Below are 26,684 nucleotides of genomic sequence, written 5' to 3' on the forward strand. Positions count from 1 at the left end.
ACTTATTGCCCTGTGTTTGTAGAGAGCATACATATTAATATGTATACAATTACTGTTTCCGTGTTTAGTATGACATTTTGTTTATTCCAGTGAAATTAAATCTGTGTTCTCTTTGCTTGCCTCAGCACAACTTCCTTTTTTCGTGCTTTATGCAATGTTTATTTAATAACTGTTATGTAGGCCCCTCAAACTGGAACTGTTCATTGTTATCCGTACAGTTTTACACTCTTTAATCCTTAAAAATTAAAGACATTCAGATTTTCGAGGCACCATATTCTCAGGAACGGCAGGTTTCAAACATGCATTTCTTTGGGATTACGTAGATCAAAACACAGTCCAGCTGGTTTCAACATTAATGGGGTCGTTAGCGGTCTGTGTAGAGACTAGCTTAGACTTCGTGCGTCAGCGACATCTGTTTACAAGATATATTTTCTTTGAAGTGACTGTTGCATTTGTGTATATAATATCATTGCTTAGTGTGGTTGTGTGGAAAACAAGAGGAATTGGTGTATTAGGAGGGTGTTTCGAACATCAAATTCTAGTACAGTTTTTAAATTAAGAATTTACAGATGTCGATGAGAATGAGGTTTCTTAGCCTAGTGGACGTCATTCTTCGTGTACCACCACTGTTTGTCATAGACGAACTTTTACGAATTGGACATGGTTTGCCTATTGGCGAAAGTAATTCTGATAATTCATCGTTCGAAACCAATGGTCAGAACGTTGATGAAATTGACAGCTTTGGTGAAGACAGATTTTACGAAGTTCTCATAATCGCAGCTGTTAAGTTCATACTCTCCGGTTTTGGTGAGTACAAAGTTAAGTGTCAGAATGACGTAGGTTAATATTTTGCCGCATCATGTACCCGAGATAATGCTTTACTTCTGTCACTAATTCTGTCAGTGTCAGTATACGCTGGGAACGCACATCTCTTTTCATTTTGGTTCCTGTTTGTTTACTGTACGCTGTCACTCAGTTAGTGCAATTATTATTGTGACAAGAGACGTACACAAATTGTCTAGTGAACTAAGGCCCGATAAACATCGTTTGTCATAATATGACAAGTTTTCGCATGATGTCATATGATACATGTTGTAAAATATCTTTTATTATAATTGATGTTAGCCACCTGTTTTACTTTAAATGTCATCACCTTGATGATACTTAACTATATTTTAAACAACACGCTTTGAGTTGCAAACAGAGTTGCTTAAATAGCAAATCATTGTATTGCCCGTTTAATTTCAAGCTGAAGAATAGATAGCTGTTGTCTGCATAGGAACATTCCGAAAATTAAAAAAAAAAAAAAATGAGCCCGAAAAGGAACATAAGTTTTGCATACTGTAATTTCTTTCAAGCTTGTTTTTACTTCGTCCTCGGTAGTGGTGTCCTGTTAACAACCGTAGTGGTTATACAAATTTCTTCTTCTGATGCAGTTTTGAATAACATGATTTTGTGCAGTTGAAACTGTCACTTCCTTTAATTCCTAACCAGAGACCTGAGCAGATTTGTTCTGTGGAAGCAACAACTGCTGTATTTTCTGAGGAGGATTTTTTTAGATGGTGTCACTTTGTTTTAAAATATTTTTTATTAGGTATAATTTATGGTGGACAACACTGAGAGTACAACATAGTCAAAATTCTCCAAATGTTTCCAAGTACAAGCTTTTCATGTGAAACTGAGTGCGAGTCTTCTATCACTGAACCTAGTAGGCTTTCATAGACACAATACATTTGTGGTAGCATATTCTTAGAGAGTATATCTTGAATTTCAATTATTTTGTGGACTGTAGCTATAGCAGTATGATTGTTCTTATCAGAGGACAGTGTGGTAATCTGGAATAATCCTTTCCAACTAGAAGTGGGGAATGTTTTTTACAGTACAATGAAATCCTTACTTTCATATGTTTTTCAGCTTTTTATAGTACAAAATTGACTGATGTAATCTTTAAGTGTGGTAATGCCCCCTCTAGAAATATGGGCTGTGGTGATATTCTGATCTGTAATGTAGCCAAATACCTGGTTTATTTTGTAAAGTGACAATTAGGTTGGTTGTTAGAAGAAGGTAATTGATTGTAAATATGGAATTATGATTGTGGTAACATTGATTTGTAGCATAGCACAATATGTGCATTTAAATTGTTTATAACTCGATTTTCATTGTAAACAATTAAAGCTCAAAGATAAATTCAGGAAAGCAGTGTAATGTAATTAAGAAATGTCCTGAATATCTTGGTGGTGTATATTCATGCATAAACAAAGAGACTCTCAAGGGGGAGGGGCCAGTATTCCCTGCACATAATGTATGAAAACTGTCTTGAAATTCACTGAAAGTCTTAGTTCTGTCAGTCTGAGCAAATGGCTCAGAAGTACTAGATGTATAAATTGAGTATACAGTACAGCATCTCTATCCAGTTTGAACCCAGTATCTTTTCATATTGTTTCCTGTTTATCAAGGTCTACTAAGACTGACAGTCAGCTGCTTAAGCTACTTAAAATTATATCAGTACATATTTATTTCTGCAGTGGTGCCCAACTAAGTATACAAGAAAAATATTTTGATTTCCTGAGCCTGTTTGAGTTAGTCTTTGTCATCTGTCGATTTGGAGATGAAACATTAGTCATAGAAATATGCCTTAGACTGTAGCGTAATGTAGATGTAACACAAAGAAATGGAAGCCTTGGTTATCATCTCAAATTCAGGTAGCAGTTGGTAGAAATTGTAATTCCTGGCATAGGAAAATGTCAGGTACTAAATTCCGTATAATAGTCTTAATATCTTAAATAATAATTAATTTCAGTCTGGAACCGCGCGACTGCTACGGTCGCAGGTTCAAATCCTGCCTCGGGCATGGGTGTGTGTGATGTCCTTAGGTTAATTAGGTTTAAGTAGTTCTAAGTTCTAGGGGACAGATGACCTGAGATGTTAAGGCCCATAGCACTCGGAGCCATTTGAACCAATAATTAATTTCTTACAACCAGTTTGATCTTTGAAGGGGGCGAGTGATGGTGTTGGTAACATTAACAAAATGTAAACAGTGGGAGCTCATTTTCATGTTGCAACAGCTTTTATGCGTGGTATAGCCATAACACTCTGGAGCTTACAAGAGGAAAAGTTCTCAGAAAATAATTTTTCTCGCAAGGTAACAAATTTGTACTGTATGGCTAATTAAGTTGTCTTACTGTAACATGGGTAACATACATCCTATTGCATTTCACCTAAACCACCTTAACTGTGCCTCAAACTGCTTAAGAGTGATCAAGAGTATTGGTAGTAGTTATTTGTTTGTTTGACTTTAGAGGGTCCAGAAGATGCTAACTATGTTTCATAATAAAGAGATGATCACAATGAGAGCATATCATGTTAAATATGTCATATTTCCCCTCTGATTTCCTCTCTCTTTGTTTTGACTGTGAATGTGCTACCAGTGTGGCATGTAGGCCTATATAGTTTAGATGGAAAAATGTTGCTGCTGTAGTATCATACATTTCATGGCCAAATTCTTAGGAACACCACAGAATGTGCTGTGTCTGAAGTGTGGCTATATAGGAGAGTATATGCATATAAAGAAATGTGGGGTAACTGGATCACAGTGTTACAATATGAACTTCATCCATTTTATTTTAAACCCTGCCATTTCATATGTTTTATTAAAAATAATTTTTAAAGTAGTCAGTTATTATAGACTGAAACTTGCTCATTGAAATATCGTATTTAAAACTCCCTGGAAGTTTGAGTTACAACCCTACTCTCTTAACATAAACCCAGTTACTTAAAGATTTTAGAGAAAATGTACCCGGATAGTGTATATAGTGCACTCTAAATGAGCTGTGTTAGTCTAGTTTAGGATGACATTCATGTCTGTAATTCTATTGCTATTAATGCCAAAGGAGTTATATTACAGGTGAGTGTTTGTAGCAATAAAACATCAAGGGGTTGTGAAATATGGGCATTGTGAGGCGGCGGCCTTGACAGTAATGTAGTGTTCCTAAGCTATCCAATTCAGTGTGCTGTAAATGCGGGTTTTGTGTACATCACAAAATAATGATGCTTGCCTTATGACCCAATATTCTGTAAAAAGAACCCACTGAGAAAAATGTGGTTTCCAACCGACCTTGTTCACTTGCTAACATTGTGGTCTGTATAGGCACCTCTTCTCAATCCATTTTCCAATTACATAATTTCCTTTAAATCCTCAAAGCTTTACTATCATTTTACCATGAGGTGAGGAACAAAAATTGCAGTATTTTCACACACAGAATAATTAGTCCTACACTTTCATTTGATGCCAGTTACTCAAACAACTCTTACTTTGAAAAGGGCCATTTTGTTTTATCACAGTGTCTGTGAGTTTTAAAAAAAATAATCATAAGTTAATTGAGGATTGACCTGATCATAATGAGGAAGTTCAGTACTTTGAATTTCCCGCTTATAGCGGGATACTGTAGACCTTCGTTATTTTGAAATTGCATACACTAAAACTTGGTTGACCCTACTAGCTGTTCATTCCCCGACGAATTACCTCTAAAAATGTACCGCTCAAACCAAATTCCAGGTAATTCATACAGCAAACTAAAATTTGGGCCCCGCATTACATATTCCTCCATATCTTATTCTTTGTCTAAACACAAATAAATGTGCACTTACGTAGTGCTTTGCAGTACAGTATTTTCCATAATGCACTTCACATGCTTTTCTCAATAATATACTGTACTGTAATTTCACAGCAGTGGCCCAACTGCTTGCTTACTGCTCCTGTGTCACTTCCACAGCTTAAGGTGCTGGGGAAGAGATGGGTTATTCAGCAGACCACACAGTGTTCAGCATGCCACAATCCACAGAGTTCTTCATCTGTTTTGTGAACAGTGATTAGTAAAAACACAATCATTCATAATGTGTAGCAAAAATAGAGACCACCTCATAAAATTTTGGTGTTAAAACAAAAGCAGCAACTTCTACATATGGTGGGCACTGGAGAGAACACTTTCGTATCCTGAAGTCTTCTCTCTCATCAATAATAAGTTGAAGAAAGCAGACGCAGACAAGCCTGGAAGCTCTTTATTTAGTGATAATGGCAAGCACATGAAGGGAGCCAAATCTGAAGAAGTGGGTGATTCGCTGTTTGAATGGTTTCAACACATGGAGCTCACATCATATCCTGTTATCCTGCCCCATGCTTGAAGCAAAGAGGATGAAGCTGGCATTTTCTGCAACTTGATGCCTGAAAAAACATTACATGTCAAGTGTGAAAAATGTTACGGAGGAAAACTCAGTAAGGAGAGTCGGCAGTGATCCTGTGTTGTAATTTGGATGCATCTGAGAAGCTCAAACCATTACTGATCAGGAAATACAAAAATTCACTTGGTTTAAAAAATGTCAACCTATTCAATCTCCTATGTGACTATGAGAATAACAATAAAGTTTGGCTGACCACATCTCTCTACCAATGCTGGTTGTTCAAGGTTTAGCAACAAATGACTGCGAGGAACAGAAATGTTTTTCTAACTTTGGATCACTGCTCTGCACATCAGTTTGATGACCTGGAACTTCCAGACATGGAAGTTGTCTTCTTACCAGCTAACACCGAGCCATCTGCAGCCATTGGACCAAAGAATAATTGCCTCAATGAAGCATAATTAGATGCAGACTTCTTAAGGATGTTATCAGTACAACTGAAATACAAGAAGCAGTTCCACATTGGAATGTACTGCAAGCTGTCCACAACATAACCTGCTGCTTGGGATGAAGCTACTACAGACATCATAACTACCGGTTTTAAGAAGGCCTGGACAGCAACTGATAATGCTGCTGAGACTAAAGAGGGAACTGATCATCCAGTATCTGAACTTCCTCATAATGCGGGTACAACTTTAGGTTCTGGTGTTGCTCTTGTACAGGCGTAAAGCCTATTGGTGCCCCCCCCCCCCCCCCCCCCTTGTACCTTTAATATGGAACAAAGAATGCTAGCAGATGACAAAATCTGCGCTGCTGAAGAACTCTTGACAAGTTCTACTGATGATGCACAAGAGAATGATAATGCTTTACTGTCCTCATCATCTGAGGAGGAACATAATGAGACCATCAACCCGCACTGAAATTGCAGCTGCACCTGGTGTTCTTGACAGGTTTACCGCCACTCCTGATGTCTCCATGGCATTTCAGGCCGCTGTGGATGTTGTGTCGTCAGAGAGTGCAATAATATTATGACAAACAACAATTGATGGTTTTTTCCATCCAAATTAATATATAGAAGTAAAATGTATAATGGCTAAGTAGTTGTAAGCTAAGCATGCTGTGATTAAAACTTAGTGTGTTAAATAACTGTAAACTGAAGTGTTTCTCAAGATTATCATTTGCCATATTATATGATCCACTAATTATTCAAAGGGTACAATATTGTTCAGTGATATATTTATAATTGTATTGTTTAAAAAAATTTCAAGCATTTGGCAGTATGTACATATTCTTTCTCAATTACAAAAGTGATGGAATTAATGTAGTAGTTATTTTAATCTTTTCTTAGAGGTATTGAAAATAGACCACCGTCATTTGTTGGTATCCATAACAAGAGAAAAAGTGAACTGAACAGTCACAGAGCTTTACAAGAAAACTCATTAACTCAAATGTCTTTAATCTAAATTGACTATTTGGTGACCCCTTGAATTCAGTTAAATAAAAGAATTTAGAAATGCGCTATTGACAAGTGTAACTGTGGTAAACTGCCTCCAGAAAATATGGTATAGCACTGCAACAATGACCTTGGAGGACACAAGAGTCCTGAGAAATACTCTGGAGGGTGATTTCAAGCTTAATCATGCAAGCATTATCACTTTACATAACTTTTACATGGGAAGTTGCCTGCAGAATATTTCATACACTAGTAGACACCATTCAGTCACTGTTGAGAGTCCTGCCTCATAGTGGGGTGCCTGCATGCAACACAAGCTGATAACTGGTACCTACAAATTATGGTCCTTTGGTACTCAGAGGAGAAAGTAAGAGATTTGCACACCATCTTCTTTTTAAGCAATTGGGAAGGCCGTGTCAATAAACGGTTTGCAACCTTCTCCACACGATCAGTCACAGCCATGGTTTCTGGGAGGGGGGGGGAGTCTGGAGTAGAACAGGGAACACTCGATTTTTGAGTTATCCACACTGACAGATTTAATTTTTTCTGACTCCTGATGAACACCATAATGGTTTTGGGGTGGCCATATACCACTGCACGACACAGACATGCAGTCCCATATTGGCAGGGAGGTGAATCAGTCTTATTTCGGGCCGGTATCCCATCCAGATTTATGGCTTATCTCATCGCTGTTGAGCATAATCTGAGGGCTGCACACTGACAGGAACATTCAACCCATTTTGGGGACGGGTTCATCTTGCATGATGATGGCTCATCAGCACATCTGCCTCGTGTGGTGGGAATCAACTAAATGGAATGATCTTCATTATTTTCTGGTATGTAGTAGATTGGACATGCTAGAGACGAGTCAAAATGTGGTGTGGGTCATAGGAGCATTTTAAAATGCTTGAGTTTTAGTAAGATTGTATTGAATATTATCCAGTAGCAGTTATAAATTTCACAGATATACACATTCAAACAGGTTGCCTTCAATCTGGATTTTTTAATTTCATTTTATGGTAAAGATTTTTAATAATACTGCAATCTTCATGTTTGTAGAAATGCAGCAGCACCTTGAGTATTTTAAAATGCTTGAATCCTCCTAGGAATGCCATCCACAAGTTAGCTGAAATGTTGCTGTGCAATGCCTGACCTCTCTTTGACATTGGCCATCATGAAGTTGTCCAGTATATAAGGAAGGTTCCTGCCATAACCCATAGCAAGTTTCAACTGATGCACAATGTTTTTAAGTAGTTTGTAATAGCAGAGTGTTTGTATAGAGATGATGGCATATGATGTAGATTCTGAGACCAAACAGTGCTGTATTATCATAATGTTGGCAGCAGCACTCCAGTAAGTTAACCCCCCCCCTCCCCCCCCACCCTTATTTTTCTTCGTAAGGTACATCATGGTGCAATTAGAAACACAGTTGCCTCATAATGGCGTGCTTTTTTTCCGAAAGAATGCCTAATCGCAATAAGAATGCCAAAAAAAATATAAATCCTGGACACATTGAGTGAAAGAAAGGTCACTCTAGTCTGAAGTTTGGTCACTTAGATTTTGTCATTGCTGCTCAGTCAGGATATAATAATTTTGTGTGACTCAATGACCAATGTATGTCATCCAATTGGACCCCACTTCAACAATTTGCATGTCCCCAATCTATCCCAGTTATTAATAAGAGAAAGGAAGCCTATGGTATAACATGAAATTCAAATTGTGTATCATTCCTGGTCTCTCTTCTCATCATGGAGAGGTAAAGGTTAGATTAAAAGGATACTGAAAATTGCTGTGATCTGTCTGGGATTCAATACTGTAACCTCTGTTTCCAGTCACGTCCTTTACTGCTACACAGCCATGCCTGATTAGTCAGTACATGGAATGTAACCAGCAAAGGTTGTTGTTGTTCTTTTTCAGTCCAAAGACTGGTTTGATGCAGCTCCCCATGCTGCTTACTCCATCCTGTGGAAGCCTCATCATCTCCAAGTAACGACTGCAACCTACATCCTTCTGAATTTGCTTAGTGTACTCAATCTCTTGGCCTTCCTTTACGATTTTTGCCCTCCACGCTTCTCTCCATTACTAAATTGGTGCTCCATTGATGCCTCAGAACATGTCCTACCAATCGATCCCTTCTACCAGTCAAGTTGTCACAAATTCCTCTTCTCCCCAATTCTATTCAGTACCTCCTCATTAGTTTCATGATCTACCCATCTAATCTCCAGCATTCTTCTGTAGCACCATATTTCAAAAGTTTCTATTCTCTTCTTGTCTAAGCTATGTATCGTACATGTTTCTCTTCCATACATGGCCACAGTCCATACAAATACTTTCAGAAAAGACATCCTGAGTCACTCAATGTCAAATCAACACACCTATTTTACCTCACCCTCTTAGATTTTGCTGAAAGTTGGTATACTTATAGTGGGCACTGAGACTAAGAAAAATACCAAATTTCAATCTTTATCTCAAACCATTCCTAAACTTTTCAAAAACCAGCCAAAAATGTGTTAATGGACTTTTTTTTTAAATTGTCATAGGAGCTGCCCTAATTGAGCTAGAGAACTTGGAAACTTGGAAAGGAGTCATTTTGCATGATCTTTCCAGGGATATACAACAAAACATAGCTTCTAATTAATAACCTTTTTCAAAATACTAATTAATATTTTGATTTAATTTTTTTTTTTTTTTACAAAAAGTACATAATTCAAAATTTTAAAAATATTTTCATAACTACTTCATACTGTTGTAAATCACATGGCAAAATATAAATCTGGGATGATGATGGGTTCATTGTTAAAAAAAAAAATTTCAGACTCTTGTTTTTCACTAACGGCCCTAGTTTGACCAAACTGACCTTTAACAAACAGGAATTTCTTTAAAATATACTGAAAGGTAAGTAAAAAAGTATTTGAAATATCAAAACATCACCTTTTTAAACAAAAACTAATTGGCATATTTTATAATTAAGTTGATTGCTTATTTTAATTTCATACAACTTCACTAACAGTATATTAACTGATATAACAAAAACAAAGAATTGAGCATTTAACTACAAACTGAAATAAAGTATGAATAAGTACAAGTGTTTACATAATAGTTCTGGTCTATGATGTTTGAAATGGAACTATTAAACAAATTAAATACATAATGCTTGTTTTTGAGTAACAGGTATCTGTACATAGCTAAATTTAACACAATAGGTACTAACAGTAATTTTGAAACAACTTTCTATAAAATATACATTAACACTAACCTGAGACAAAAATTAAGTTTTTAGTTGAAAGCAGTTTCCCAATAAATTGTCTTGGAACTTCACATGTTACATTTTAATAAAGCTGACTGGGTTTGGCTTACATCACTTTCATTAAGAATGTGTGTTCTCCCTGTCGGAATAAATGGATTCACTTTTGTGAGAACATCCACAACTGACACCCACAGGACATCTGTATGTGCAGGATAATGTCCAACCATTGTTTACATAGTCTTCCTGTTAGTTTCCATTGAAAGACTTACTTTATAGTTCTTGTGTCCTCTATCCTCGGGACATGTCCCAGCCAGGCTATTCTTTTACTTCTAATTAGCCTTATGATATTTTCATGTAGAAGAAGGTGTAATTAGATGAATGGCGAACACTAACTTTACTTAACGGAGGTTTGTTCAGCACTTGCACATACAAGAGTGCGGAGCAAACTGCCTTTGGCCAGAACACTTATGGTATTTATACAGTTACAGTACATTCCAGTACAATGATTCTTGACATTTGTGGATACTTGTAGAATGTACTTTACTGAATATAGAAATTAAAATTTTACAGTTCGGGTGAGTTTTGAATTCCTGGCCCTCCATGCAACAGTCTAGTATCATACCCATTACACCATGGTGACTTTGCAGTCCAGCTGTTTCTGCGACATTACTCTCTCCTTAAGAGAACAGTGTCACAATGTTACTTCCTTCTAGTCCGGGAACGGGTAATCGGTCGTGCATACTCTAACTCTCAATGACTGATATTTGCTGTGGTGGTGATCTTCTTAGAACCTCCTTTGCCATTACGCTCTTCATCATCTTTATGCTTACTGGAACTTCAAATTTACCCTGGGTTACAGGATCCTTATAGGGCTTCATTAGAAGCACGTGTCCGTATCTCTTATCTTTCGTCTTGTGTCGGGGGTCAAAATCTTCAACTTCATAAGCAGTATTGGACAACTGTATTTCAACCTTATAAGGTCCAAAGTAGTGCCTGAGGAGCTTCTCAGAGAGACCAACCTTCTGAACAGGAGTGGAGATCCAGACGAGGTTACCAGGATGGTAGACAACAGGGTGGCGGCTCGTGTCATTCCTTCGGCGATTGTTTTCTTGAGCCCGCAGTGTCTGGAGTCAAGCTAACTGCCGAGCTTCCTCAGCTCTGTTTAACACCTGACCAATGTAGTAATCGTCCACGTCATCAGGATGTAACGGGAACACAGTGTCCATCGCAGTAGTCGCCTCACACGCATGCACCAGGAAAAATGGCACAAATCATGTGGTGTCTTGTTTGGCGGTGTTGTAGGCAAACATCATGAAAGGTAGCACTTCATCCAAGTTGCTCTGCTCAACATTGACGAACATTGATAGCATGTTGGCCAAGGTCTTACTAAGGCGTTCAGTAAACTCGTTAGTTTGCAGATGGTAGGCAGTCGTCATGTGATGAGTAATGTTGCACTGACAGTTAATCTCTGTCACAAGATTCAATTGAAAAACTTTTCCTCAATCTGTAATTAACGACCTTGGGGCAACGTGTTTTAATACAATGTCTTCCACGATGAACTTGGCTACCTCGAAAGCATCGGCTCTTTCCACAGCTTTTGTTATGGCGTAGCATGTCAGATAATCAGTGCAAACAATGATCCACCTATTGCCAATTGCAGACATTGGAAATCATCCGAGGAGGTCAGTCCCAACATGCTGGAAAGGTGTTTCGGCTGGTGGAATTGGTGTGAGTTGGCCAGGTGGTTCCTGAGGCACTGCCTTTTTCCTCTCGCACTCTCGACAGCTTTTTGCACTCTCAACAGTGCGACACATAGTGATGGACACTGCTCAATAAAGCTGGCCAGAAAAATCTCCCATGGATCCTGTCATAAGTCTTGTTGTTGTTGTGGTCTTCAGTCCTGAGACTGGTTTGATGCAGCTCTCCATGCTACTCTTCCTGTGCAAGCTTCTTCATCTCCCAGTACCTACTACAACCTACATCCTTCTGAATCTGTTAAGCGTATTCATCTCTTGGTCTCCCTCTCCGATTTTTACACTCCACGCTGCCCTCCAATACTAAACTGGTGATCCCTTGATGCCTCAGAACATGTCCTACCAACCGATCCCTTCTTCTAGTCAAGTTGTGCCACAAGCTCCTCTTCTCCCCAATCATATTCAATACCTCCTCATTAGTTATATGATATACCCATCTAATTTTCAGCATTCTTCTGTAGCACCACATTTCGAAAGCTTCTATTCTCTTCTTGTCCAAACTAGTTATCATCCATGTTTCACTTCCATAAATGGCTACGCTCCATACAAATACTTTCAGAAACGACTTCCTGACACTTAAATCAATACTCAATGTTAACAAATTTCTCTTCTTCAGAAACGCTTTCCATGCCATTGCCAGTCTACATTTTATATCCACTCTACTTCGACCATCATCAGTTATTTTTCTCCCCAAATAGCAAAACTCTTTTACTACTTTAAGTGTCTCATTTCCTAATCTAATTCCCTCAGCATCACCCGACTTAATTCGACTACATTCCATTATCCTTGTTTTGCTTTTATTGATGTTCATCTTATATACTCCTCTCAAGACACTGTCCATTCCGTTCAACTGCTCTTCCAAGTCCTTTGCTGTCTCTGACAGAATTACAATATCATCGGCGAACCTCGAAGTTTTTATTTCTTCTCCATGGATTTTAATGCCTACTCCAAATTTTTCTTTTGTTTCCTTCATTGCTTGCTCAATATACAGATTGAATAATATAGGGGATAGGCTACAACCCTGTCTCACTCCCTTCCCAACCACTGCTTCTCTTTCGTACTCCTTGATTCTTGTAACTGCCATCTGGTTTCTGTACAAATTGTAAATAGCCTTTCACTCCCTGTATTTTACCCCTGCCACCTTCAGAATTTGAAAGAGAGTATTCCAGTCGACATTGTCAAAAGCTTTCTCTAAGTCTACTAATGCTAGAAACATAGGTTTGCCTTTCCTTAATCTAGCTTCTAAGATAACTCGTAGGGTCAGTATTGCCTCACATGTTCCAATATTTCTACGGAATCCAAACTGATCTTCCCCGAGGTCGGCTTCTACCAGTTTTTCCATTCGTCTGTAGAGAATATGCATTAGTATTTTGCATCCGTGATTTATTAAACTTATTGTTCGGTAATTTTCACATCTGTCAGCACCTGCTTTCTTTGGGATCGGAATTATTATAAATCCTAAATGTCCGGCCTCACATGCATCATGGAATTTTTAGAACATCTAAGTTCATGTGTTTAGGAATAATTGGTGACCATCTCTTTCTGAACAGATCAAAGTTTTTCTTGCAAAGTAATCCATTAACTACCTTAAATTGTCCTTTCACATCCTCTGACCAATTTAAGGCAAGCATAATTTGAGATATCTTGACATTCTTCTTGTGTTCAGCAGAGAGATCCTGGAGTGCAGCGAGACAGTCACTATCTTCATCAAAGTCTTGATTGTCTTGCACAGGATTTCTTGAGAAACAGTCAGCTACTTGGTGTTTTCTTCCACTTTTGTGCACTGTGGTAATGTCGTACTCTTGAAAACATAGTGCTCACCTGGTGAGTCGTCCTGTTGGATCCTTAAGACCTGTCAACCAAGAAAGTGAATGATGGTCTGTAGCAACAAAGAATGGCCTTTCATAGAGATACTGTTGAAATTTGCACACGGCTCAGGTCATAGCAAGACATTCTCTTTATGTAGTTAAATAGTGTCTCTCGGCTTCTGTAAGTGTCGTAGAAGCATAGGCTATAACCTTCTCTTTTTCATGCAAAATTTGCACCAAAGCAGAACCGATCCCATACCAACTGGAATCTGTGTGTAGTTCTGTTGATGTTCTCTCATCATACAGACCAAGTACAGGGTCAGTTGTCAGAGCTTTTCGCAGCACATTGAAAGAATCTTGTTAAGCACCATCTCAGATAAATATAGTATCGACTGGCTTTGATACAAAAGTTTTTTATCAGACATTTAGGAATAGGAAATCTCGTTATAGATCTCACCTTTTCTGGGTCTGGCTGCACACCTTTGTTTGACACAAGGTGTCATAATATTTTGATTTCTTTTGCTCCAAAGAGATACTCTCTTAGATTAAGTTTCAGTCCAGCTTGTTAGAGACACTTAAGAATGATCCTCAGTCTTTTTATGTGTTCATCAGATGTGTCTGAGAACACTATACTGCCATCTAAATAACAGACACATCGTCCACTTCAGGTTCAAAAGTTGTTGGTGCATTAAACAAACCAAACGGCATTACCTTAAACTCATACAGGCTCTCTGGGGTGATGAAGGCAGTTTTCTCACGATCAACCTCATCTACTTTGATTTGCCAGTATCCAGAGTACATGTCCATGGTTGAGAAAAACTTAGCCCCCTTTAGACAATCTAGTGTATCGTCAATTCTTGGAAGGGGGTAAACGGCCTTTTTATTTATGTTATTAAGCTTCCATTAATCAACACAAAATCGCCAACTGCCATTCTTCTTTCCGATGAGAACCACTGGTGATGACCGTGGGCTCTGAAAAGGCTGAATGATGTCATTCTTCATCCTTTTTTCTACCTCATCACAAATAATTCGACGTTCCGTTGCTGACACACGATATGCTCTCTGGCTTATTGGTTGATGGTCTCCAATGCTAATCCGGTGCTTCACTGTCGATTTGTCTAATTTGCTCTTCTGTTGTGGATGAAGCATTCAAATAACTCTTGAAGAATGGCAAGTAGCTTCTTCAGTTGTTCCGTAGTGAGATCTGGTGACAGTTGAGCTAGGAGATTTTGTTTCATAGTGGTAGCGCCAATTTCGCTCACAGACTCGGCATGGGAGGTTTCTGTGACGCTCAGCTGTTCAGCAGTTAACGGCTCAGCATTTGCTACGCACATGTGTCTTGGAAGGTTCTACGGTTCTTGGCAACAGTTAACTATTCACAATTCACCGAATCCATTGTTAAGTGAGATGACAGAGGCTAGGATGACCAAGTTATTCTTCAGTGGTGTGCTTCTCTTACATTCCACTACGTATGTTGATGCATGGCATGACACATAACGTTTACTTTTCTAGCACTGACTGCAGGAATGATCACTTCATCCAGCGCACAGTCTCCACGCACTCAGATGTGCATCTTCTCATCCACAGTGTCTTGTGTCATGTAGCATAATCTTTGAGCAACCACAATCTATACTTGCCTGAGAAGCTTTCAAAAAGTCCCATCAAAGAATGACATCATGACCACACTCTCTTGTAAGAGGATGAATTCTAAGGGCTGTGTATGGCCACCAACACCCACATGAATGACTCATCTTCCTGTAGGTTTTATATATTTCCCATTATCCACCTATAGCAGAGATGTTTTGGTGTCGATGAATACAGCTTTCTGCAACTGGCAACGGTACTTCTCCAAAACGACTGAGTATGTTGCTCCGGAGTCGACAAGAGCTTGGGCAGGTCGGCCATCCATGAGGATATCAACATAGTTTCCTGTCATTTTTGTAGTGATCTCTTCGGCAGTTTCACCTCAAAGGAAGGTTGCACCCTTTAGTTTCCCAGGTTGCGGCAGCTAGGTGATCAGCTGGAGTTTCTGAACGATGATGGAGACCTCGATCGCCATGTTGGGGAGCGTCCTCTCCAGCGGCTAGCTTCATGAGATGTGCAACCTTATCTTCTTCCTTCATTCTAGTATCCACTATTGTACACAGCTGCAAGATGTCTTGAATGTGGAATGCTGTAGTTTCTCCTGGATGCTGTGCCCTGCACTTTATTTTATCTTCAGCCTTGTATTTCAGTCATTGTGTATCACCGAAATACTTGTGCATTTCCGCCTGGAATACTTCCCAGCTTGTGAACTTCTCGTTCTCATACCATCGCTTGGCATTACCCTCCAAGTATCATCATCATCATCATCATTTAATACTGATTATGCCTTTCAGTGTTCAGTCTGGAGCACTGGAGCATAGTCCCCCTTATAAAATTCCTCCATGATCCTCTATTCTGTGCTAACATTGGTGCCTCTTCTGATGTTAAGCCTATTACTTCAAAATCATTCTTAACCGAATCCAGGTACCTTCTCCTTGCTCTGCCCCGACTCCTCCTACCCTCTACTGCTGAACCCATGAGTCTCTTGGGTAACCTTGCTTCTCCCATGCATGTAACATGACCCCACCATCTAAGCCTATTCGCCCTGACTGCTACATCTATAGAGTTAATTCCCAGTTTTTCTTTGATTTCCTCATTGTGGATACCCCCTGCCATTGTTCCCATCCACTAGTACCTGCAATCATCCTAGCTACTTTCATATCCGTAACCTCAACCTTACTGACAAGGTACCCTGAATCCACCCAGCTTTCGCTCCCATACAACAAAGTTGGTCGAAAGATTGAACGGTGCACAGATAACTTAGTCTCGGTACTGACTTCCTTCTTGCAGAAGAGAGTAGATCGTAGCTGAGTGCTCACTGCATTAGCTTTGCTATACCTCGCTTCCACTTCTTTCACTGTGTTGCCATCCTGCGAGAATATGCATCCTAAGTACTTGAAACCATCCACCTGTTCTAACTTTGTTCCTCCTATTTGGCACTCAATCCATTTATACCTCTTTCCCACTGACATTACTTTCGTGTTGGAGATGCTAAACTTCATACCATAGGCCTTACATTTCTGTTCTAGCTCTGACATATTACTTTGTAAACTTTCAATCGAATCTGCCATCACAACTAAGTCATCCGCATATGCAAGACTGCTTATTTTGTGTTCACCTATCTTAACCTCACCCAGCCAGTCATATTGTTTTCAACATATGATCCATATATAATATGAACAACAGTGGATACAGGTTGCAGCCTTGTCTTACCCCTGAAACTACTTTGAACCATGAGCTCAATTTACCGTCAACTCGAACTGCTGCTTGACTATCCATGTAAAGACCTTTAATTGCTTGCAAAAGTTTGCCTCCTATTCCATAATCTTGTAGAACAGACAATAACTTCCTCCTAGGAACCCGGTCATATGCCTTTTCTAGATCTATAAAGCATAGATACAATTCCCTGTTCCACTCATAACACTTATCTATTATTTGCCGTAAGCTAAAGATCTGGTCGTGATAATCTCTAAGAGGCCTAAACGCACACTGATTTTCATCCAATTGGTCCTCAACTAACACTCGCACTTACCTTTCAACAATACCTGAGAAGATTTTACCCACAACACTGATTAAAGAGATACCTCTGTAGTTGTTACAATCTTTTCTGTTTCCATGTTTAAAGATTGGTGTGATTACTGCTTTTGTCCAGTTTGATGGAACCTGCCCCGACTCCCAGGCCATTTCAATTATCCTGTGTAGCCATTTAAGACCTGACATTCCACTGTATTTGATGAGCTCCGACTTAATTTCATCCACCCCAGCTGCTTTATTGCACTGCAATCTATTGACTATTTTCACCACTTCCTCAAATGTGAACCTATTTCCATCCTCATTCTTATCCCATTGTACATCGAAATCTGAAACATTACTGATCATATTTTGACCTACATTGAGCAACTCTTCAAAATATTCCCTCCATCTGCCCAAGGAATCCACAGGATTCACTAGCAGTTTTCCTGACCTGTCCAAAATACTTGTCATTTCCTTCTTACTTCCCTTTCGAAGGCTGCTAATTACACTCCAAAATGGTTTTCCAGCAGCTTGACCCAAAATCTCCTACCTGTTTCCAAAGTCTTCCCAAGATTTCTTCTTGGATGCTGTTATTATCTGTTTGGCTTTGTTTCCTTCTTCAACATAACTTTCTCTGTCTACCTGAGTTCTAGTATGTAGCCATTTTTGATATGCCTTCTTTTTCCTTTTACAGGCTGCCTTGACTGTGTCATTCCACCAAGCTGTCTGCTTCAGCCTACCTTTACACACTACTGTTCCAAGACATTCTTTAGCCACTTCTAGTACTGTGTCCCTGTACCTTGTCCATTCCTTTTCCAATGACTGTAATTGACTACATTCAACTAACTGGTACATTTCTGAAATCATTGTTATGTACTTGTGCCTGATTTCCTTATCCTGAAGTTTCTCCACTCTTATCCTCCTACATATGGACCTGACCTCCTGCAATTTCGGCCTCACAATACCAATTTCGCTGCAGATTAAATAATGATCAGTGTCATCAAGGAATCTCCTGAATACACGTATGTCCCTCACAGCCTTCCTGAATTCCTGATCTGTTATTATATAGTCAATGACAGATCTGGTTCCCCTGCCTTCCCAAGTATACCGGTGAATGTTCTTATGTTTAAAAAAGGAGTTTGTGATTACTAAGCCCATACTGGCACAGAAATCCAAGAGTTATTCCCCGTTTCTGTTGGCCTCCATATCCTCTCCAAATTTACTCATAACCATTTCATACCCTTCTGTTTGATTTCCAATCCTGGCATTAAAATCACCCATGAGCAGAACACTGTCCTTTTCCTTTACACTCCAAGTAAAAAAAAAAAAAAAAAAAAAAAAAAAAAAAAAAAAAATGTTAGCCAAACACAAGGTGTCATTCCATTTGTTAAGTTTGTCTATACACTATAATACCTTCAGTCACTTGTTTGGAATCCCATGGTGCTCAGAGCCATTTGAACCATTTGCATTTTTTGCGCTTGTTTGGATCTTGGCCATCGTCACCAGAGAACCTGGAAGGATGTCTCATGTGGTGGCACACAGTTGCTGTCGTAATGTCACTTCTTCTGTCTCCAATAGATTGCGATCTGTTGAATATGGCTCGAACTTGGGTTTCTCGTCATACAAACGGCAGCTCAGTCTGTGTTGTCGATAATTTGCACGATCACAAGTTCCAATATCCATATTCTCCACCAGAATAATGTCACATTAGATGAATGACGAACACTAACTTCACTTAACAAAGGTTTATTCAGCACTTGCCCATACAAGAGTGCGGAGCAAACTGCCTCTGACCAGGACACGTACGGTATATGTACAGCTACAGAACCTTCCAGTATAATGATTCTTGACATTTGTGGATGCTTTTAGAAAGTACTCAAACTGAATATAGACATTAAAATTTTACAGTTTGGGTGAGTTTTGATCTCCTGACCCTCCATGCAACAGTCTGGTATCATACCCACTAAACCACGGTGACTGTGCTACTCAGCTTCTTCTGCGACAATATCAGTTCCTTGTACAAGATGGTCCAACTCATAATTGGTCCTTGCTTTCCAAGTACCATCACCTCTATAAATTTTGCGTAGTATTTTTCATTCAAATACTCTGAGTTGTTCGTCATTGCTGGTTGGTGTCCATGTTTCACGTTCATATGTAATCACTGGCCTAATCATAACTGTTGTGGTAGGCAGGAGAGCCAACACTGTGTTACCAGAGGAGGGCAAAACGCACGTGTTTTAGCTCGCGCAGGCTGGCGTGAGGTCTGGAACTGGACAAGGAAATTAGAATTTAGAAACAACGGACGTAGCTGGTGGAATACTTAACTTTAATCCATTAATGACGAACATCGCTCTTCACGGTACATGATTCATAATATCAATAGTCACTGATAATGGCGCCTTGCTAGGTCGTAGTAAATGACGTAGCTGAAGGCTATGCTAAACTATCTTCTCGGCAAATGAGAACATAAGTAGGCAGTGAACCATAGCTAGCAAAGTCGGCTGTACAACAGGGCGAGTGCTAGGATGTCTCTCTAGACCTGCCGTGTGGCGGCACTCGGTCTGCAATCACTGATAGTGGCGACACGCGGGTCCAACTTATACTACCGGACTGCAGCCGATTTAAAGGCTACCAGCTAGCAAGTGTGGTGTCTGGCAGTGACACCACAGTAACCATACATATAACTATTTGTAGCTGTCAGTTTATCCTCTCAGTTTATCATACTCATTGTCATTAGCTTTTTAAATGTATAACAACGCCTATTATCACTTACAATTCGGGCTTTTATTTCAGGGGACATAGAATTTACTTTGTGAATATTAGTCCCTAGGTATTCAAAATCCTCTGCATGTGAAAATTAAAACCTTCTGCTGGCAAGTTATCCAGGTTATTGTCCCCTGTTCTATGGAATTTCATATATTTAGTTTCGGGTTTGATTAATTTCCAGTTCGCTGTGCTGTGCAACTTCTTTCAGTTCCACCACTACTCTTTCCAGTGACATTCTTCATCAACTAGCAACTGAAATGTCATCAGCATATGCAGCCAATTTGCCTATTTGTGCAGATATTTGCAGTTTTCATAAAATTACTTCTAAAGTCAAATTGAAAAACACTCTGGGAAGATCATCATCCTGCCTAAAACCTTTATTGGAATTAAAACAATCCCTTATTTCCACACCCACTCACATTTGCCTGTGAATCAGCCGGGGTTGTGTTAATAACAGAAATATATTTGGATGCTATACAAACAGTCTGGTATGTTCTAACATCTCTTCTCTGTTTAGTCTATTAAAGACCTGTTTAATGTCTGTGTAGATATTGTTGAATTTTAAATTATTTTGATACACTTTTTCTTGTATTTGCCTCAGAACAAATATTTGGTCCACAGTTGATCTATTAGGCCTAAAGCCACACTGATAATCATGCAATATAGCTTCTGCATATAGACTAAACTATTGTATAGTAATCCAGATAAAATCCTGTATGCCACATTCAACAGTGTGATCCCTCTGCAGTTTAGAGCAACATGCCTTGTAGCCTTTATTATGTATGGGTTCATTTACGCCTATAGTACATTTTTCTGGAGTTCTTTCTTAATTTCAGATTAAACAGATAAGTTTATGTATCTGTTTGTGTAATGTCTCCTCTCTTTAACAGTTCGGCAATTATTGTGTCATTTCATGGAGATTTGTGATTTTTACAATTCACCACCTTCTGTAATTCTGCAAAAGCAAGCTTTTCCATTTTTCATTCTACTGTATGGTATATCGGTTGATTTCTTTTCAGTGTGATCACCATCCAGCATTTATTTAACATATTCTCTCCATCTGTTCATCACGCCTCTTTTGTCATCAGGTTTCCATCTTTATCCTTGCATCCTATTATTTTAAGTATGTATCCTCGTGTTCCTTCTTTTAACTTCTTACCAAACTTTGTACTCTCATTCCTATTATAATGATCTTTCATGTCTTTACATTTCTTTTTAAGACTTTTCTTTTTCTTTCTTCTGCATACCCTTGCTGTCTCTACCCTCTTTTCATTATACATTTCCTGGTTAATTCTCATATGTCATTGCAGGCATTTCAGTCTTGCTTTTTATTCTGTTGCACCACATCCCTCCTCATATCACTCTTCATTTCTAGTCATTCTGGATTCATCTGTTATGCCCTTTGTCACAGTTATATTCTTAGTACATTCCCATTCCTTATCTATGTCATTACTGTGCTCCACAAACTGCAGTTTTAGTTTCAATTTATTCTTATATCCAAATACTGTACCTATGTCTCCCAGTTTGTTTACTTTCCATTTCAGAATTCCCCTAGTTTTCCCTTTATATGCCTTTGCAGTCTTTCGCCTCATTTTTGCAGAGTCTGAGTTTGCTCCCTGAAATATGCGCACATTTTAGTGTTGCTTGCCCACCTTTTGGATACCAATATGGGGTCACTTTGATTTTTATCGTTTGTTCCTGAGTTTTCCAGGGCCCTTTGTGAATATTTTTTGTGGGAAACATGCTTATTACTTTAAGATTATTGGCAGGTGCAAACTGGGCAGGTCTTGGCCCACTAGCACTTGGTTCCTCATAAGCTTTCTTTACCAAAATTGGCATGAAAAGTTCATTCTTTTTGAAACTTTGGATTGTAGTCCCCCCATCATATGCAGGTAACCTTTCACAGACTTCATGCAGTTGATTGTAAAACTTGTGAACCAGATCCTCATCTGATCCTTCTGTTGGAGTTTACATGTTTGCAAAAGTCGTATTATGGAATCTTCCTTTTATTCTGATATATTATTATTATTTTTATTGTATTTTATGGTTTTATAGAAAAGATTAGCATGTATTCTTATTTTTCAGACAGTGTACTGAAATGTCCAATGAAACTAAACGTGCCTCTGTGTGTGTGTGTGTGTGTGTGTGTGTGTGTGTGTGTGTGTGTGTGTGTGTGTGTTTTCTCATGTGGTAATATGTTGAACTACGTCAAATTTCTTGTTGCATGCTCTGGAGTCCGTTGAAAAGTCGCCATGTGTATTTGCACATCTGTGCGCCATGCTCCCCTGCGTATTTCCAATTACATGTTGACACAATGCAGTTGAAACTTTCTGTAGTAATTAGAATAACTAGAAAAAGTAATATTTACATTGAGCTTCATGTAATTATTTATCAGAGCTGATCACTCATTTCTTCCTTCCTCAAATAAAACTTTTGCTCTTGCTATTGAATTGTAATACATAATATTCACAATTACAAATTCCCTTCATCTTTATCTTGGTAATAGCAAAACCATAATCATTAATATTACATTTTACAGAGATAATAAAAATCAGAGATAATGCAAAGATAATGTTCACTTTTCTTATGCAAAGAGCAACATATTTAGTTCTTAAACACAACACAGAATACGACACAATTATTTCCATAGTAGAATGTGATATTACATGAGGATGCATATTATGTCATTACATGACATGAAGGGAAGGATAGATTTGCGCATATTTTTGTTACCATGAACCCAACACCATTTCGATGTCAATCATCTCTCCCAGAGTAATATAATGTAAAATTTTGCTTCCGTATTTCTCCTTCAAGCTTCCATCTGATCTCTTGGAGGGCAACTAATTCCAATCCTTAATTCAACACACTTCTTTGGCTACATTTTTCATTGCTCCTGTTTGCAGCAAGGTACATATATTTCATTCTCCAAATTGAGTCCTATTCCCATGTCATTGTTCCTTAGATTATTTTGTCTCCAGGATGGCAGTCTGGCTTTCTCTGCTAAGTTATGTGCAACAGTATTTTTTTCTGAGGGAGTGGTGTTGGCCCTACATTCAACCCTTATCTTTCAGAGGACCATTTATTCTGCTCTTGTCTTCCCTGACTCCCATTTCCTGCTGGGGTAGGGTACCCAATCCTTCACAAGGGTTCCCAGGGTTCACCAACTTGGTGGTAAGAGACAGGATGTAGCAGTAGATGTTATGTGACTTTAATATTTTTATTTATCTATCACAATATTCAAACGTTTGAAAATGCAGATCTTTTAGTTAAAAAACAAAAGAAAAAATAATCTATTTACGTTGGCTGTTGAATGGTGTCAAAATGCATTTTTTGTTACAATACACACATTTTATGGAGTGTAGTCATCATACAAATGTATATTTAATCATCACAAAAACATTTAAAACGTAAATTCTTCTTGCTTTATGGACAAAATAACACAGACACCTACTTTCCAGTGTGTGGTGGCAGGTACTTTGGGTATTGTATGTTTTAAACACCGTCTGTAATAATGTGGATGATATTGACCAACTAAAATTCAGTGTTATGAAGCTTATGTTTATGCTGCATCACTACATTTAAAATAGATTCACCATTATACAATTCAATATTGTTTAGAGAAAGTTCATTTTAAGAACATTTTGTATTTTCAAACAAATGTTAAATGGTTTGCAGGGTGCACACTTCATGTGCATAAGGAATACTACAGTAAAATAACACAGAATGTAAATATGAATCATTAATCCTTTTATCTCAGTTCTGTTTTTATGTGATCTTTTAGATGTGCAAGAAATTTAGTAAGTTAGTTGCAGTTTGTTAAATTTTGCTGTCATGCTATTGCAGTAGCAATTTATCTGCCCAGTCTCTGTTGTTTGTACATAGTCTCCGCCATTCACCATACAATATCACTGGGAGTGTATGTACCAGTATAGTAACTTCTTTGTCTGTCCTCACCACCTATGGCATTGGGGGGTTTTATCATTTTTCAGAAGACGGGGAATTCATAAAAATGTTGAATATATTAGTAACTTGTTGTACATGTGATTGGTTCAATGTTTTTAATTACCATTGTTTTTTCTTCTTTTCTTTCCAGGTATCATAGCAGCCATGTGCGTATTTATGCTGCGAACGAAGCATCTGATGATTGTTTATATGTACCTGATGTCTGTTGGAATTGTATTTGTCTCATACTGGACAAATGTTAGTACAATGAAGACTGTTATAACATCAATGGTGGATGAAAGTGATACTAGCATCCTAGAAGATATTCTTTCTCTGAACTTGACCAAACTGTTTGATCCAAATGGTTGCGGGTTTGCAGTAGTTCAGAATTATTTCATACAGTGCCTCCTAGCCTTTGTTTTTACTTATGTTCACCTCGGTCCAAGGTACAGTTTGGTGCAAAAACTCATACCTGTGAGTTTTATGGCACCATCGGTCCTTGCAGTGCTACCAGTACTACCACCATCAGTACTGCACCATGCACCTGTTTTTGCAGCTTTGCTTCCATTAGCAATAGTGAAATTCGTGTTGTGGTACAGTGCTTTGGCAGTTGTTCAGACAATTTTCAGTGGATACCAAAACACAAGGACTTTCATAAATAATTACGGGCTCTCAGCACTTGTAGAAACTGAATGGACCCGTTTGAATGTCCCTACGGTGCTTCGCACTTTCTGGATTCTCAGAGTTTGGGAACACGCCAGCATCTTGCTTGTGGATCACTTGGCAGAAGATGGAAGCAGTCTTACAGCAATAGGAGCACTATTTGGGATGGCAAAAAGCCTTCTAATAAGTGGTTGCGAGACATTGATGGCTGTTCTTGGAATGGCAAGTGTTGTTTCTTACATTTGTCACTATATTGGTTGTTTCTTCCAGTGGGTCCTCTTAATAGAGGAAGATGATGATCGAAGTATTGGCACTGTCTCTGCAATATTGTTTTACATATTGGCGCTACAAACTGGACTTACTGGTTTGGACCCAGAGAAAAGATTTGTTCGGCTTTGCCGTAATTTCTGTCTTTTATTTACAGCCCTATTACATTTTATACACAATATTGTCAATCCGTTGTTAATGTCTCTAAGTGCTTCCCACAATCCGTCACTACACAGACATGTTAGGGCATTGTTAGTCTGTGCTTTCCTCATACTTTTCCCAATTTCTCTCCTTACTTACCTTTGGTCTCAGCATGCTACCAGCACTTGGCTGTTTGCAGTCTCAGCATTTAGTATAGAAGTGATAGTAAAAGTGGTTGTATCACTCCTGATATACTCTCTCTTTTTAATTGATGCATACCGCAGTACATTCTGGGAGAAGTTGGATGATTATGTATATTATATTAGAGCTTCAGGAAATGCAGTAGAATTCTGCTTTGGCATATTCCTGTTTTTCAATGGAGCGTGGATTTTGTTTTTCGAATCTGGTGGTGCAATACGTGCCATAATGATGTGTGTCCATGCATATTTCAACATTTGGTGTGAAGCTCGAGCTGGCTGGAGCGTGTTTAAGAAAAGACGCACTGCAGTAAATAAAATAAATTCACTTCTTGAGGCCACACCAGAACAGCTGGTTGAGTTAAATGATGTCTGTGCCATTTGTTATCAAGAGATGAAAAGTGCAAAAATTACACATTGCAATCACTTTTTTCATGGTGTGTGCCTGAGGAAATGGTTATATGTGCAAGACAGGTGCCCCCTCTGTCACAATATCCTTTATCAGGTAGACACACCCAAAGATGGGACTGATGCACGAGGCATTGAGGACAATGCTGCTCCACAGGATCCACAAAATGTTCCAGAGGTTGCCAATGGTGTAGCTGCACAGCTGCAAGCAAGAATAAATGACATCGAAGAAGATCGTACGTTAAGGGTACCAGATGTGAGGCAAAGACAAGAAGACCTAGAAAATGTACCAAGATGAAGTTAAATAAATTTTATGGAGCAATATTTTTGAACATTGACATCGATGTTGAACACTTCGTGCATTCATCAGTGTACAAAATTCCAGGTTCTGATGTGTTACCAATTTGTTTGGAAATCAGGAACCTTCATTAGACTGCCAGTTCCATAATGTCATGAAAATTTTAATGCATGATGTGTGTGTTGTTATTTGTTTATACCATCAATGTATTCAGTTTCTTGTCAGAGATGCTACATGCTATCATCTACTGAAAGAAATTATTGATTTGTTACAAAATCAATGTTAAAAGTTCAGATCATCAAGTTGTATTTGGCAATTACACATCTTCATTGTGTTGCTTTCTTTATTTTTTGAAGACTTCTGCTTTATTTTTATTTAGTCATTGATGCCGATATTGGTAAACAATATTTTTTGGTGAAGTGGTTTCATAGAAAGGGAAGCTAATAATTTTACTAAAAAAACAGAAATTAAAAGTACTGGGAGCAAAGGGCGTTTTGTGGACCACAAATTAATTTGCTTTTGAGGTCTTTATTTGATGTTTTTTTCAAAAACTGTGATTTTAGACTGGACGATATTTCTGTTTCTGTTGCAGAATTTTTTGAAACATATTTTAGTTTCTTAATTTATTTGAGTTTGAAGTGACTGTACATAGAAACCTTTATTATATTTTAAATCAGCAGTTTGAGAAATGAGATGTGTAAACTGTTTAATGTGTGAAAATAAATTATTTTCTTTTAATTATTTTTTTTAGAATTGTCGTATTGTTGGTTCTATGCATTTAATGAGACTGATAGCATAACTAGTGAGACAAAGCAAATTTTTTTATTTTCAAACACATTGAAGTTCCAATATTTTATTACTGTGTACGTAGTAAAAATAAATTTTGCACTTACATTAGATGCTAATGCATTCTGAACTTGTCCTGAAATATGAAAATATAAACATTTTTGGATTTACTGCACTTA

At 38.3% G+C, this 26,684-nt stretch overlaps 1 protein-coding gene across 1 annotated transcript; it reads left to right on the forward strand.

Moving 5' to 3' along the window:
• LOC126354351 (protein TRC8 homolog) lies at positions 1–26,684 on the forward strand. Its single transcript, XM_050003925.1, has 2 exons — positions 1–807; positions 23,897–26,684. Exons 1-2 carry the CDS (start codon positions 570–572, stop codon positions 25,717–25,719), a joined length of 2,061 nt encoding a protein of 686 aa, XP_049859882.1. The 5' UTR covers positions 1–569; the 3' UTR covers positions 25,720–26,684.

Source organism: Schistocerca gregaria, chromosome 3 (genome assembly GCF_023897955.1).
Source record: "Schistocerca gregaria isolate iqSchGreg1 chromosome 3, iqSchGreg1.2, whole genome shotgun sequence".
Classification (NCBI taxonomy): Eukaryota; Metazoa; Arthropoda; class Insecta; order Orthoptera; family Acrididae; genus Schistocerca; species Schistocerca gregaria.